Genomic DNA, 14,019 nt, shown 5'->3' with positions numbered 1-14,019 from the left:
TTGGAATAGTGTTTGGTCTCTATACTGACCAAAACACTATCATGGAGCTAGTCACTTGGAAGGGTCTCTGTAAAAGTCTGAGATTGGTAGCAAGTGCCAAGAGGAGTTGGGGAGTCTGGACTCCTAACGTAAGTGGTGACGATGCTAAAGAGACAAAGGCAGCCGAGTTGCTGAGTGAAGGGATATATCCTTTATTGACCTGTGTTCCTCCACTCACTGGTCACTACTCTTGACTCGTAGGACAACAGGTACAGAACTGCAGGGGATCATCCCCAGCTCTGTGATCACCAGATCCACGAGCTCTGGGGGAGTCACATCATAGACCAGATTCAATAACCGTAGGGACAGGTGGCTCTGCCAGTTGGCTAGTGCCACACGTTCTCCTCGCTCACACAGCAGATCGTCAGGGTCATCTGCAATGGGAGGTGTACCCATTTATGTCCTTTTAGAAAATAAGTTGTAGTTCAACCTCCCCTCTCCCAAATTTCAGTCCCTGGAACTTTTTTTGCTACCCTCTGAGCCTCCTTACCTAGCTCATTAGAGACAAAGGCATCAGTCTGCACACGCTCACAAAACTTGTATGTTTCACAGCAGACCAGTACTGGCACATTATGGGCTCGTGCCACCAGGGCCAGCTGTGCTGTCCCGACCCGTGACATCACAGATCCATTGGCCAGGAGTGCATGAGCTCCCAATAGCACCTTAGAAACCTATTTGGGGGGGGAGGGGGGATAATGTCATCTGTGATCAATGCAGAATTGCAAAATAAGGTGCCCCACTCCTGCCCAGGACAGCAATATTAAGACAATGACTAACAAACCTTAATAATGGCTCTTGGAAAACACCTGACCAGTGACCCATTGCACCTCCCACAGAAAATGAAACTCTGAAGTTACTTTTTGTCCTATTCCCTCTTGGTGGTTGCTAGTTTAATATAATGTCCTTCAGTAACTAGACTATTACAACATGCTGTCGTGTTTTTCTTATTAAATATAAGCAGGGCTATACAATGCTAATATTTCTAAGTAATTATAACCCTTGGAAGGTGGGACCCCAAAGTTGGACTAAAGGGTTTACTTTTCTCTGCCCTCACCTCTGGGAGCACATAGGAGGCCGCAGGAATCAGCAGGTAGGAGGCAGGGACCCCAGCACGGACCAGAGAGCGTAGCATGTGCTTTCCCTCCAGCCGTGGCCGGCTGTCCACCACAACTACCCGAAATCGCCGGCCTTCAGCCCAAGCCTCCTGAAGAATTCGTGATACCAGAGATGAGCTGGAGTGAATGGACAGGATGATTTAGTTACAATGTTACTAGATGATGGCCAGCTCATTCTAAAGGGCAGAAAGCACCCCCTCCCCCCAATTTTCTCAGTCACAGCGACTGGACCATACCATCCATATACCAGGATCACATCTCCATCACTGATCTTCTTGTAAGCAAAGCGTGAAATTGCCCGAGCTGCAAGCACAATCTTCTCTTGCACATACCGATCAATAGCTACTCGAAGTTCTGACTTGGCCTAAATGGAGTAAGATGCTTAGGGAACAAGAAATGGACACATTTCTTCCTGATGACCATGCCATGAATATGTGTATAATGATGGGCTCAAGGAGGACGAGGTTGCCTGAAGGGGACCCAAAGATGGCACAATTCAGACAGCCCAACCACTTCCTCAACCCCTGACCCGGGCAGAATGGCCACGCTGTCCCTCCTAGGAGTCCTGAATACGTTTCTCAGCTCTACCCCAGGTGCATGCCTTGCTCATTTCTCATACTCATCACCTCCTCTTCCCGCTTGGAGCCGCTCACACCCGTGATCTCCTTGTTAAGGAACTTGATGGCGTTGCACATACTTGCTGACAGGGGGCGGCACTGGTTCAGGAAGCTAAAACAAGAACACCTTGTATTTGTGCGACTCTTCACAATTTAAAAAATAAATTACTTAAGAAGAAGACAGAGAACAGAGATGAAAAAGACGTAGAAGAGCAAGAGAAAAGGTACAAGAAAAGGAGCAGGTGAGCTGCGAGTGCGCTTGTAGTGGTTGTCCTTACCTGAAATAGGGCTTTAGTTTATTGACTAGATCCCTGGAGAGTTCTTCATTTGGTGGTGTTGTGTAATCCTGAATCACCTGTAGTGTACACAAGCCGATCAACAAAATGCCCCCTAGTGAAGGTCTCTGGAAGGGGGATAGGGTAAGCCTCACTGAAGGAAGTGTTCTGAGGGTGAGAGAAGCTGGGGTAGTGTTGGGGAAGGTGGACTGGGACAGGACTGGGCATACCTGCTGCAAGGCACGAAGCAGGGCAATACACCGGGCATTGGAGCCACTGACCAGGCCCTGGGAGTACTGCAGGCCGAGTCGCACCATGGCTGGGTGGATCACAGAGGATGGGATGCTGGTGGGATGGCGGTGTCACAACTGTGCAAGGGAGCTGGAGCACTTACTGCCCACCTGCCCCTAGTGAAAAGGAACTTCCTTCACTAGCACAAACACCCCCATTTCCACTAGAGTTCTGCCTCGTGTGCATGCTCCTTCCCACAGATCCAATGGCAAACTTCCAGGCACTTTCGATACATAATACTAAAACTCCTCAGACTTAAACGCTGTGGCGGAAGAGCCTACCTCATACACTGGGTCAGAGAGTTTTGTCTGCTGTACTGGGGTAGATGGGAGAAGAGACTGACTTTGGATCCATAATCTTTTCGTGTAGGAACCTGGACAAAATAGGGGAATAAAACCAATGGCCTAGAGTTTAAAACTTATGTGACGAAGCTAGAAAGGAAGTAAACAGTGAAACTACTTTGTCCCAAATACCCATCCTCCAGGGTCTCGTTTTTGTCCCAAGCACCTTTCCTCCCTCTGCCCCCTCCCTGGGCTCTTCCTGGCACACACCACTTCCTACCTGCTGTCGCTCTGGCTTTTTCACAAGCCGCCTCAGAAGCGTGGGGTCATCAGCCTGCGTGTGCTCGGGGAGACGTTTCACACCTAAAAAATAACGATCCTGTTTTCCAGACTCTGTAGGTGACATTGAGAATTTTTCTTTTTTCTTTCTTCCTTTCTTTCTTTAGGGCATAAGAGACATCCAGAAAAACTGGACAGAAGGAGGGGTAAAAAAAATAGAGAAATCAGGTAGGACGAGTTTTGGGGGAGAATTCTGAACTCTGAGAACCTAAGAAAAGCATCGGAGACTAGAGCTGTTTTACTAGGCCCTGGGGGACGCCTGGCAAACACAAGCGTTAGCGTCAAACAGCGGTCTCCCAAGGAAAGGAAGATACAGACCCGAGGGGCTTTCGCCCGCGCCGCTGGGGCAGGACTGGGGCGGCGGTCCTCCCTGCTCCCCCTTCCTGGCCTGTTTCAGGGCCCGCTCGGCCTCCTGCTTGGCTCGCCGCTCCGCACGAAGCTCGGCTTTGCTCCGAGCAGCTGGCACCTTCTCTCCGGCAGGACCCAGCTGGCTGCCAGGTCCTGGCGGCTCCTTGGCGGGGCCTACGAACGAGAGAGGAAGAGTTGCCCAACCCCCAGGCTGGCAATACCTGTGCTTTATTACCAACCAGGCTTCCCGCCCGACTCGCTCACCTTCTCCCACCTTCACCGGCTCCAACCCGGTCGGCCTGCCCGCCCCTCCTCTGCCAGCTCCCCACCCGCCCTCTGGGAAAAGCCCCCACACCTGGGCACTGGGGTGCAGACACCGCAGGACCAGTTTCTTGTTCTGCCCCCTTTTCCTCCTTCCGTTTCTTCTTCTGCTGTTTCTTTTCCTTCCGAAGCTGCAGCTTCTCTTCTTGGGTCATCTCCCTCCCCGCCGCCTAAGACACGCACAGAACGCTGCTCCTCCCCGTCGTGTCCGGAGGTAAACACGGCGGGACGCTCCCCAGATGCCCAGAAAGTGCGTCTCCAAACCTCCCCAACTCACCCCACACGCATCAGTCCCATCCAGGGACAGTCACATCCCGTCGGGGCGATAAAGCCCTAAAACCTCCCGGCTTTACTGAGCAATCAAGGGAAACACGGGTGGGAGCTGGGGCGGAATGACGCGGGGACAGCCTCCGGACAGCGCCCGACGGGCGAAGGCGGAGGCCCCGCACTTACCCCCGGCCGAGGAGAAAGCTCCGCCTTCATCCCGGATCCCGCGTCTGCATCGGAGAACAGGGCACAGAGTGACCCCGAGAGGCTCCGGGAGGGCTTGGGGGGACGCGTACAGGGCGCAGCGGGCCGGTGGGTCGGCATGTTCGCGGTGCCGCCGGCACGCGGGCGGCCAGCCAAGGACTCGCGTGGGGACGCCGTGCGCGGCAGGATCAAAGGGTAGGCGGGGGAAGGAACAGGGGGCACCCACGCTTCTCCCGGGAACCGGCGGTCCGCGGCTCCGGACGGCGCCCGAGGCAGAACGGACCGGCGTCGCCGGCACTGAGGGACAGCGCCCCGAGCGCCTCGCGGCCCAGCGGGAGCGCCCGGAGTCCGTCGGCTCGCACACCCGGCCTTCACTCACCCTTGCGCACAGCCACAGCCGCGGCAGCCATCTCCCTGGGTCCTAGGCTCCGCCCCGCGGGCGCAGGGACTCCAGCGCCTCCCGTCAGGCACCCGTGGCGCTCAGCCCCCGCCGACTACCAGCTCCGGCATGCACTGGCGCGCCGCGGCCTACGGGCGGCGATGAGGGTCTTCTCGGCTCGGGCCTTCCGGTCCCGGCAGTCTCTTCCTGCCCTTTGCACTACAGTTCCCAGCATGCCCGCGCGCCGCGGCCTACGGGTGGCGATGAGGGCCCTCTCGGCTTGGGCCTTCCAGTCCCGGCTGACTCTTCCCGCCCTTTGGACTACAGTTCCCAGCATGCCCGCGCGCCGCGTCCAAGAGCGGACGTCCCACCACCCTTCCCGCATCCGATCCCAGACCCCCGCCCCCAAAATGGCGAGTGAGGCTGCGGGGACGCGCTGAGCAGCGGAGGCGAGCGTGCAAAGCCGCCGCGGCCTCCCAGTCGGGTGCCTGGCCGGGCCCTGCCGCAGGGAACATGCACTTTTCCATTCCTGAAACCGAGTCCCGCAGCGGGGACAGCGGCGGCTCCGCCTACGTGGTGAGGAGCGGCTGGAGCCGGCCGGGCAGGGGCGGGGATAACGGGCCGGAGCCCTCTCCCAGCGGCCTCCGAGGCCTGGCCGCAGCCTTCGGGTCTGTTCCCAGGCCGCCGGCTCCCGACGGCCTCGCTGGGAGTTTGTTTCACGTCTCAGATGCGTCCAGAGGTCGCCCCAGCTCCTGTAGGCCCTACGTTGGGCCGCGGCTGCTGTGGTGGGCGTCCCTGGCCTCTTGGGGAGAGAGACTGCGACGCGAGCGCCCAGATTTCCCCAGGCTGGTCCTTCTGCTCGGAGACCTGGACCTGGACCTGGACCTGGGGAAACAGCCTGACCGACCCTCGGAAGGTCTCGGCGCGTTACTCGGGTGGAGCTGTGCCAGGCAGCTTCCGACCCGGGTTCTTCAAGGGGGTCGCCCGGACCGCGACCCTAAGATGCTTGCCTGCTTTTGTGTCCTCAGGCCTATAACATTCACGTGAATGGAGTCCTGCACTGTCGGGTGCGCTACAGCCAACTCCTGGGGCTGCACGAGCAGGTGGGACTCGCACCCTTGCCCTGAGGCAGCTTCGAGCCCGTCTCTGGTCGTCCATGTCTCCCCTCATCGCTTTCCTGCTTTCCTGTAGCTGTAGTCACTGCTGCAGGGGTGGCCCTGGGACTTTATCTTATCGTTTGACACTTCCGGGGAACTCCCTAAGAGGCTGAATGCCTGCCCTCTGACTGTTTCTCCCGATGCTCACTTCTTCCTGCTTCCCTGACCCCTGGCTAACTTCAGGCTGTGCCTGTGCATGAAAAAGTACCTCCCGCCCACCCCGCTTTCAGCTGCCAAAGCGCATTCTTTTCTGTCATGTGAGCTGCAACTTGAGGTTCTTTTCCCTGCTCGTACAAACCATTAACCAGTTTCCTTCGTGTTCCGTAGCTCATCGCAGTGTAACTGTCCCAGTTATCTTTATGTATCTGTGATGCAATATTTCTCTGCTGTTCTCACCAGGTTGTGAACTCTGTATTGAACAGAGTCCTGGTTCTACTGGTAACTAGTTGTGCAACCCTGAGCAAGTTACCTAATTTTTTGGGGCCTCGGTTCCTACAACTGAAAAATGGACTTATTGATCTGTGAAGTCTCTATAAGTCCCTCAATGCTGTACAGAAGTTTTCCTTTTCAAGGAAATTTTCCTTTGCTTCCTGTGAGGATCCAATGAACACCGTCTTGCTCTAGATAACCAAGGTGCTCCCTAGGTCCCATACAAAAACCCTCCCCACATTGTGAAGGGACTGACTTGTACACAGATAGGAAAGAACTTGTATCTAGGACAGAGGGGCGGCTTTATTTGAATGCTACTTCCGCCAAAGGAATTGCTTCAGGGATGACGAAGTTAGATTGGAAAGCAGGGACTGAGGGAAGGGAAAGGGAGCCCAAAACAACATTGAGTGTGGATTGCCTATTCTTGTTTGCTATGTATGTGAAGGGTTGTATCTTTCTCTAAATAGCTTCGGAAGGAGTATGGGGCCAATGTGCTTCCTGCATTTCCCCCAAAGAAGCTCTTCTCTTTGACACCTGCTGAGGTAGAACAGAGGAGAGAGCAGTTAGAGAAGTACATGCAAGCTGGTGAGTGGTTGGAGGGAACTTTAGGCTGGCTGTGTTGAGGACTATGGGGAGAGACCAGATAGCTGGTTCTGTAGAAGGTCCTAAATTCTAGATATGGAAAGCTTCTTGTGTGATCTGTACTTCATTAGCAAGGGCAAGTAGCATGCAAGGATGCCGTAGATACTAGCAAAGCAACCTGGGCACTAACATCTCTGAGAAATACTAATATGACACTGAATAGTCTTGAAGCAGTTTAGATCGATGGGGAGAACTTAATTTGTATCTGATGTGCTTTCGATGGACATCATTGTTATTTCCCTAGTTCCATAGACTGATCAACTAGATGGCAGTGAAGGGTGGAGCAGGTCAAGAATTCATGCAAACAGTGAATGAGATGAGGCCAGCTTGGAATGTGACAGGTCACCATCAGCTCAGGAAATGAAATGGGGGGGGGGGGGGGGACTTACCAAGATAACTGGGAGGAGCTAAGGAAGAGTCTTAAGTTACTGGAACATCATTTTCTTGCCCCTGCAGTTCGGCAAGACCCATTGCTTGGGAGCAGTGAGACCTTCAATAGTTTTCTGCGGCGAGCACAACAGGTGAGGCTTGGGGTGGGGCCAAGATTTAAGGGAAGGGCCTTCCTATAGGGCCACTTCACTTGAATGAATGGCTAAGAGGAGTCATCCTGGCACCATTTTTTTATGGAATGGGGCTTCTGCTGTACCAATGAAATGAGGGAAACATGTAATTAAGCAGCTGAGAATAAAGACAGCAGGGGGACCTAGACACAGAGTTGGGCAGGGGTTAACAAAGTGGTGGCTTCCATTCCCAGGAGACACAGCAGGTCCCCACCGAAGAGGTCTCCTTGGAAGTGCTGCTCAGCAACGGGCAGAAAGTTCTGGTTAATGTGCTAACTTCAGATCAGACTGAAGATGTCCTGGAGGTGAGGTGCTAGTTCTGCACTACCCCTGCACCCCAGGGTCCCAGGTTTGGGGGTTGATTGGAACCAGCCAGTGTGATGAGCTGTACTTCCTTCTTTATCCACAGGCTGTGGCTGCAAAGCTGGATCTTCCCGATGACTTGATCGGATACTTTAGTCTCTTTCTAGTTCGAGAAAAAGAGGATGGAGCCTTTTCTTGTGAGTTTCTCTGTACTTCACTGCTACCCTGTGCTTCCAGTAGTGAATTTGCCTCCATCTCCCCCCTGGCATTTCCTCAGGGCTTCCCTCTTGATTTCCCTCCCCTTGAGTCTCATGACATTTTCCTGTTTTATTTTTAACCTGTAGTTGTACGGAAGTTGCAAGAGTTCGAGCTGCCTTATGTGTCAGTTACCAGTCTTCGGAGTCAAGAGTATAAGATTGTGCTAAGAAAGAGGTCAGGGCTGGGCTTGGAGAAGGGGGAAGTGCTAGATTGAATTTTGGGGCCATGTATTGAGACAGAATACTTTGGACAAGGGGGTAGCACTGGGTGTTTGTACCAAGCTTCCTCCCATCGTGCTACCATTAGCCTGATAGTTCTAGATTGTTCCTGTTTTGCCCCTATTTTCCAGTCTACCTCTTGCCTTACCCCAGCTCAGTCCCCTTTCCACCCCTTGGCTTCACAGTTATTGGGACTCTGCCTATGATGATGATGTCATGGAGAACCGGGTTGGCCTGAACCTGCTTTATGCTCAGGTGAGCTTGGAGGTGCTTCAGAACCCTTCCTCTGAAAATGACTTTGGTCTCCCACGCTGCCAGGAAAACTCCCTTCATGTCTTTTCTCCATGGGGGAAGTTCCTAGAATATTAGCAGGGTACCTGGCACAACATCTGGTCAGGGTCAAGGACTCACTGCAAAGAGGTTCTTCAAATGTGGGGCTCGGGGTCAGGCTGGATAGAGGTAGACACTTCTCCTTGTACCTCTGACTCAGAGCCCCTGTCTTCATTGTAGACGGTATCAGACATTGAGCGTGGGTGGATCCTGGTCACCAAGGAGCAGCACCGGCAACTCAAATCACTGCAAGAGAAGGTCTCCAAGAAGGAGGTGAGCTCTGCCTGTCTCCCTTGAAGGGGCTGCTTCCTCTGAGCTGCCCTGCTTCCCCTCCTGACCAACCCCACGTGGTGACTGGGTTTCAGTTCCTGCGGCTGGCTCAGACGCTGCGGCACTATGGCTACTTGCGCTTCGATGCCTGTGTGGCTGACTTCCCAGAGAAGGACTGTCCAGTAGTGGTGAGCGCAGGCAACAGTGAGCTCAGCCTCCAGCTCCGCCTGCCTGGCCAGCAACTCCGCGAAGGCTCCTTCCGGGTTACCCGCATGCGGTGCTGGCGGGTCACCTCCTCTGTGAGTTGGGGTAGAAGGGAGAAGCCTTTGGGGTGGAGGTCTGACAAGCCATCAGCTTCAGAAATGGGCTGGGCTGCAGTGAGTCAGAGAGCATGGCAGATTGGTGAGAATGAACTCGGCCTAATCCCTCTCTCTCTCCCAGGTGCCATTGCCCAGCGGAGGCACAAGCAGCCCGGGCCGGGGCCGGGGTGAGGTGCGCCTGGAACTGGCTTTTGAATACCTCATGAGCAAGGACCGGCTCCAGTGGGTCACCATCACCAGCCCCCAGGTGTGAGCCCACCCTCAGGCCTCTGGACCCCATTGCACCGCCTCTATTAGATACCCAAGTCTAGGGCTTCCAGGACTGCATGTGAGTGGGAGTCCTTGTCTTAGGGGTACCGGGCTCAGGATGGCAACTCTAGGCTGAGCTCTCCTTTCACCCTCAGGCTATCATGATGAGCATCTGTTTGCAGTCCATGGTAGATGAACTGATGGTGAAGAAATCCGGCGGCAGTATCAGGAAGGTAAGTAGCAAGTGTGGACCTTGCCTTTTGTACCAGGTGTGAGGGAGGGGAAAGTGCTGGGGATTCCCAAGGGAGTGGTCCTGCCCTTATCAGTGCCTTGTATCTCCATCCTCAGATGCTGCGCCGGCGGGTGGGGGGCACCCTGAGACGCTCAGACAGCCAGCAAGCAGTGAAATCCCCACCGCTGCTTGTAAGTGTTGTGTCAGTACCTGGGCCACAGGCTTCTCATACCCGGGGATATGAGAAGCCTTTTTCTGACATCTCTGCCTCTTCCCCAGGAGTCACCTGATGCCAGCCGGGAGTCCATGGTCAAACTCTCAGTGAGTTCCCCATGAGGGTTGGTGAAGTGGGTGTTTGTAGGGGGATTTCAGGGAGGCTTGAGCCCTCTGACCCCACCCTGCCTTTGTTACAGAGCAAGCTGAGTGCCGTGAGCTTGCGGGGAATTGGCAGTCCCAGCACAGATGCCAGTGCCAGTGACGTCCATGGCAATTTCGCCTTCGAGGGCATTGGAGATGAGGATCTGTGATCTCCAGTGCTAGGATGTCTGCCCTCTACCCCAGAGGAATGTTCAAAAACTTGCCCTGTGCCTGTATCCCCCAAACCCAGGGGTCTTTTCCTTCTTACCTTTCCCTTTTCTCCTCTTGGCCAGGGGCCTCCTAACCTTCCCTTCCCCCTTGGGCTGGCTGCACAAAGGATTATCCCCTTTTCAGAGCTGGCCCTCAATGCCAAATTAGCATTTAGTATTTTGCACAAAGTCCATGGGACCATGGTTACCTGCCTGGGGGAGGAACCATAGTTCCCCCCAGCAGCTTCTGGCTCCTCAGGGCCATGGGCCAAGGGGATGGGCAGAGGTCTGTGTATGGTCCGGCCCACCTTCCCCTCATTAAACTCAGCCTGATTGCTGCCTACCTCTGGTTCCCTCTCTGCCCCTGCTTCCCCCATCATAGCATGGACTGCTGTGCTAAGAGGAAGGCTGAGCTGTGCTTGCCACTGCCAATTCAGCATAGACATGGCTTTGTTAGTGTTTCCTTTATTATAAAGTACTGAAATAAGTTAAATAAACAGGTGGGAGGCTGGGCAGTCCCCCAGCCAGTTTCTCCACAGCCCCTGGGAGCAGTGGAGGTGTATACAGGGCCCTTCTCACTGAGCTCATGAAGTGCACCAGTCAAGGCAAGGCCCGTGGTCCATAGTGTGCCTAAGTTAGTCTGTTGGAGCCCCTGGCCAGCGGGGGAGGAAAGAGAAGGTGGCTTCTGGTCCATTACAGGAGGGTCAGGGCTAATCCTACAGCCCTGGAGAAGGACCTAGTTCAGGGTGAGTCTGTATGGAGAGCCCGGCTACCAGTGGTGCTCAGGGCCGTCGGACCCCGAGAGCTCAAAACGGAGGTGGGGCTGTGAGGTGGGGCCCAGCCCTCAGAGGCAGAGAGGCCAGGTCCTCCTGTGCCACCATGCCCATGCACCTTCTGGTGGCGCTTGTAGTTGTCCCAGTGGCCCGTGGTGTAGGCGCAGGTGGCACAGCGGAAGGGTTTCTCGCCCGTATGCCGCAGCATGTGGCGTTTGAGGTTCATGCTCTGGTTGCAGCTGTAGTTGCAAAGACTACACCGGAAAGGTTTGTCCCCAGAGTGGATGCGACCGTGACGCTTAAGATTGGCCAGGTTGCCACAGGCATAGGGGCAGAGGGGGCACTTGTACGGCTTCTCTCCTGTGTGGACGCGCTGGTGTCGCTTCAGGTTATCAAGATGAGCAGAGGCATAGGGACAGCGGGCACAGCGGAAGGGCTTCTCACCACTGTGTGTCTTCATGTGCCGGGCCAGGTGATTGGGATAGTGAGTGGCAAAGGGGCAGAGGCTACAGGCAAAGCCTTTGTCACTAGGGCCCTGAGGCCCCCCACTGGCACCTCCAGCCTCTCCTCGGATGCAACGCCCACACATGGCGGCTCCCAGCCGACTACCCTCGCCCTCCTCCAGCTCTTGTCCACAGTTTCGGCAGGTCCAAGGGAATAGCAGCTCTGGCAGTGGTTCTGATCCGGTCCCACAAAGGCCCTCCCCTTCACCCCGCAGTTGTCCACAGTCTGGCAGGAAACTGGCACCACCTGGCGGCACGTGGAGGCTCAAATCTGGAAGCAGCAGAGCATCTGTGGGAACAGTGAGACCTGGTGAATCCAAGTACCCCTAGGGCCACCCACCTGTGTCCCAGGTCTTTTGGTCCCTTTTGGCATTTTACCTTCGGGTCGCCGGGGCACTGTCCCCTCCTGCTCTGTGGGACTGGGAGGCCGGATTGGACGAGGAGCACAGCAGCGGAAGCCACAGGTCGGGCAGGGAGGAGGGGGGGGCTCTGCATGGGTGCGTTGATGCCTCCTCAAGTTGCCCAGGCTGCTGCAGGCAAAGGGGCAGTGGGGACAGCGGTAGGGCTTCTCGCCAGTGTGGGTGCGAGTGTGTCGTGTCAGGTTGACGAGCTGGGCTGAGGCGTAGGGGCAGCGGCCACAGCGGAACGGCTTCTCCCCGCTGTGTGTCTGCATGTGCCGCTTCAGGTGGCTCGAGTAGTGGGACACGAAGGCGCAGAGGCGACATGAGTATAGCAGCCGTGGGGGCATCGGGGCCCCCCCACCCGGCTCTCCTGCCCCACAACACGGCCCCTCACCTGTCGGCCCCCCACACAGCTGGCAGGCTGGGCCTGGCCTCTCACCCCCAACCTCCCCTGGGCCCCTGGATGGCTCCTCAACTTCACTCTCAGCACTGAGAGCCCGGCCACCCCCAGACTCGTCGTCACTCAGCCCGTAGGGAGGCCCAGGCCTGGCCCCCAGAGAGTCTCCTGGTGAGACAGACGAGAAGAGACATCAACATTAGGTAGGACTAGACTCCAAACCCTTTCTCACTCCCGGTCTTCCTTTGTGGTTGGCCCCACCTTTCTCTTCCCTTCAGTGATCCCGAAAACTAAATACGAATTGTCTACTGCTGTGTCGGGACTAGCTAGTGCCTAGTTCCACTTAATGAGAAAAGATCAGGGACCACAAGGGACCAGACTGAAATGAATCAATGATAATATAATTAACTGATTCTTAGGATACAAAAGAAAAAATACACCAGGAAGAGGCCTGGAACTTTTCTAAACTCTGTATTAGTAAGGCCTCTTTTAACATGGATCTGATTATAACAAGAGTGAGGCAAAATTTAGGGGAAAACAGAAACGAAGCAATGCATGTAATGCCACCTGTAAGCCTGAGGGGCGCTTCAGGTGGGTTCCCGCAGTGACTCACGCGGGCATGACTGGGGGCAGTGCACAAGTTAGGGTGCGGTGGGAGGACTCGGGCAGAGGCCAGAACCTCACACAAAAGGAGCTTAAGCTGCAGGTGAGGAGACTGGGCATGAAGTACCAGCTCCAGGTTCCTTCCCGAACCTCTCGGAAGTAAACTCGCCTAAGGCACGGGCTCCGGAGTGGGACAAGGTTACAGAAAGGACGTTTACTTTTAACCAGTGACTCCTCCACTGTCCTATTCGCACCGCCGTGGCCCGGGCCCCCGAGCTCCACCTCCGCACAGTGATGGAGCTGACGGACAAGTCGGCAAGGGGAGCATCTAGCTCACGTCTAACCTCCCCGCCTCCCGAGGGGCTGGGTCCAGGGGAGTCCCCAAAACTCACCTTCGGAGTCTCTCTCGAAGCCCAGGAGCTGGTCGCTGCTGCCGTCACCTTCCTCCTCTTCCTCTTCCTCCTCAAACTCCAGATCCTGGCCTAGCAGCAGGTCACTCTCCAGCACCAGGGCCCCCGGTCCTTCATCGAGGGAGTCTTCGGTGTCCACTGGAGAGGGGAGAGGCTGCGCGTTTTCTCTCAGGGCCGTGCCCACCATCCGCCCCGGGGGCCTGGCCTCTGGACCGGAACCGGGCTGCCCAGACTTGGAGACCCTGCGGGTTCCCTTCGTACCTCGGTGGGCAGCTAGGAGCCCACAGCGCCCACACCATCCCTCAGGAGGCCCCCGCCACCCCGACCTGAACCCATCCACTGACCCCCTCGCCGCTCCTCCCCCGCAACTGCGACCCCTGACCTTTGACCCCCTCGCATTTCACGGGCTGCGGGTGGCTTTGCTTCCTTCGGGGCATCGTGACCGGCTCCAGCCCGACGCGCCTCTGGCCTGCGGCCGCCCGGCCCCGCCCCTCCCAGCCCGGCGCACGGCCCGCCCTTCCTCTCAGGGCCCGCGAGCCGCCCCCATGCAGCGGCGCGGGCCCGGGGCAGCCCCCGGCCCTGGCCCCGGCGCCCAGCTCAGGCCGCTCCCGCCGCCACCGCCGCGTCCATTCATGGAGCCCCCTACCCCCCCTACGGAGACCAGCTGGTACCTCCGTGCTCGCTTCCGCTTCCGCTACCGCAGAGCCGCACGGGACACGTAGTCCCGTCCGTGGGAAGCAGAGGCAGCAGGGCTTTCGCAGCGTGACCAGGAAGTGATTGTGACGAAAGGAAGGGAGAAAGCCAATCAGAGATCTGATAGAAGACGGCTGGCAAGGCCGCCTGGCAGTCCTGATCCCTCCCTGGCGGAGGAAATTATTCCTGACTCCGCAAGGGGGTGAGGATGAGTAGCGACAAGGCCAGC

The 14,019-nt window shown here is 56.3% G+C and overlaps 3 protein-coding genes across 8 annotated transcripts; 1 reads left to right on the top strand and 2 right to left on the bottom strand.

Annotated features, from left to right (window-relative positions):
* Window positions 1-167: 167 nt before the first annotated feature.
* On the bottom strand, window positions 168-4,813 carry EIF2B4 (eukaryotic translation initiation factor 2B subunit delta). 6 transcript variants are annotated; one of them, XM_036335040.1, is made up of 13 exons: window positions 4,477-4,813; window positions 4,080-4,123; window positions 3,661-3,796; window positions 3,276-3,479; window positions 2,899-2,981; window positions 2,619-2,710; window positions 2,277-2,391; window positions 2,050-2,126; window positions 1,781-1,883; window positions 1,391-1,518; window positions 1,094-1,271; window positions 530-710; window positions 168-413 (listed from the first exon to the last, which is right to left on the bottom strand). In XM_036335040.1, exons 1-13 carry the CDS (start codon window positions 4,505-4,507, stop codon window positions 214-216), a joined length of 1,572 nt encoding a protein of 523 aa, XP_036190933.1. In that variant the 5' UTR covers window positions 4,508-4,813; the 3' UTR covers window positions 168-213. The 6 variants fall into 6 exon arrangements, with proteins under 6 accessions (XP_036190933.1, XP_036190932.1, XP_036190935.1 ...); XM_036335039.1 differs by lacking the exon at window positions 4,477-4,813 and having other exon boundaries at window positions 4,080-4,313; XM_036335041.1 differs by lacking the exon at window positions 4,477-4,813 and having other exon boundaries at window positions 219-442; window positions 4,080-4,316.
* A 22-nt stretch (window positions 4,814-4,835) lies between these two features.
* Window positions 4,836-10,353, top strand: SNX17 (sorting nexin 17). The gene is made up of 15 exons (XM_036335051.1): window positions 4,836-5,052; window positions 5,505-5,579; window positions 6,530-6,647; window positions 7,161-7,225; window positions 7,459-7,569; window positions 7,674-7,764; window positions 7,912-7,999; window positions 8,229-8,298; window positions 8,554-8,646; window positions 8,739-8,942; window positions 9,085-9,210; window positions 9,368-9,445; window positions 9,561-9,635; window positions 9,724-9,765; window positions 9,858-10,353. Exons 1-15 carry the CDS (start codon window positions 4,990-4,992, stop codon window positions 9,969-9,971), a joined length of 1,413 nt encoding a protein of 470 aa, XP_036190944.1. The 5' UTR covers window positions 4,836-4,989; the 3' UTR covers window positions 9,972-10,353.
* Window positions 10,354-10,459: 106 nt separating this feature from the next.
* Window positions 10,460-13,735, bottom strand: ZNF513 (zinc finger protein 513). Its single transcript, XM_036335050.1, has 4 exons — window positions 13,480-13,735; window positions 13,080-13,235; window positions 11,665-12,252; window positions 10,460-11,575 (listed from the first exon to the last, which is right to left on the bottom strand). Exons 1-4 carry the CDS (start codon window positions 13,532-13,534, stop codon window positions 10,752-10,754), a joined length of 1,623 nt encoding a protein of 540 aa, XP_036190943.1. The 5' UTR covers window positions 13,535-13,735; the 3' UTR covers window positions 10,460-10,751.
* Window positions 13,736-14,019: the final 284 nt, after the last annotated feature.

This window comes from Myotis myotis, unplaced genomic scaffold, assembly GCF_014108235.1.
Source record: "Myotis myotis isolate mMyoMyo1 unplaced genomic scaffold, mMyoMyo1.p scaffold_m19_p_14, whole genome shotgun sequence".
Lineage (NCBI taxonomy): Eukaryota > Metazoa > Chordata > Mammalia > Chiroptera > Vespertilionidae > Myotis > Myotis myotis.
Note: the sequence above shows the minus strand (reverse complement) of the source record. Positions and strands in the feature narration are given on the sequence as shown.

Bases quoted from the DNA above. Each gene is read 5' to 3' on its own strand.
- ZNF513 (XM_036335050.1), bottom strand. From the start codon at position 13,534: ATGCCCCGAAGGAAGCAAAGCCACCCGCAGCCCGTGAAATGCGAGGGG. The intron at 13,236-13,479 runs GTCAGGGGTCGC...TCCCCTCTCCAG, and splicing joins GAAATGCGAGGGGGTCAAAG to TGGACACCGAAGACTCCCTC. The intron at 11,576-11,664 runs GTAAAATGCCAA...CTGTTCCCACAG, and splicing joins AGTGCCCCGGCGACCCGAAG to ATGCTCTGCTGCTTCCAGAT.
- SNX17 (XM_036335051.1), top strand. From the start codon at position 4,990: ATGCACTTTTCCATTCCTGAAACCGAGTCCCGCAGCGGGGACAGCGGC. The intron at 7,226-7,458 runs GTGAGGCTTGGG...TTCCATTCCCAG, and splicing joins TTCTGCGGCGAGCACAACAG to GAGACACAGCAGGTCCCCAC. The intron at 9,766-9,857 runs GTGAGTTCCCCA...CCTTTGTTACAG, and splicing joins AGTCCATGGTCAAACTCTCA to AGCAAGCTGAGTGCCGTGAG.
- EIF2B4 (XM_036335039.1), bottom strand. From the start codon at position 4,217: ATGCCGACCCACCGGCCCGCTGCGCCCTGTACGCGTCCCCCCAAGCCC. The intron at 1,519-1,780 runs GTGATGAGTATG...TACTCCATTTAG, and splicing joins GCTCCAAGCGGGAAGAGGAG to GCCAAGTCAGAACTTCGAGT. The intron at 414-529 runs GTAAGGAGGCTC...CTCCCATTGCAG, and splicing joins CTTTGTCTCTAATGAGCTAG to ATGACCCTGACGATCTGCTG.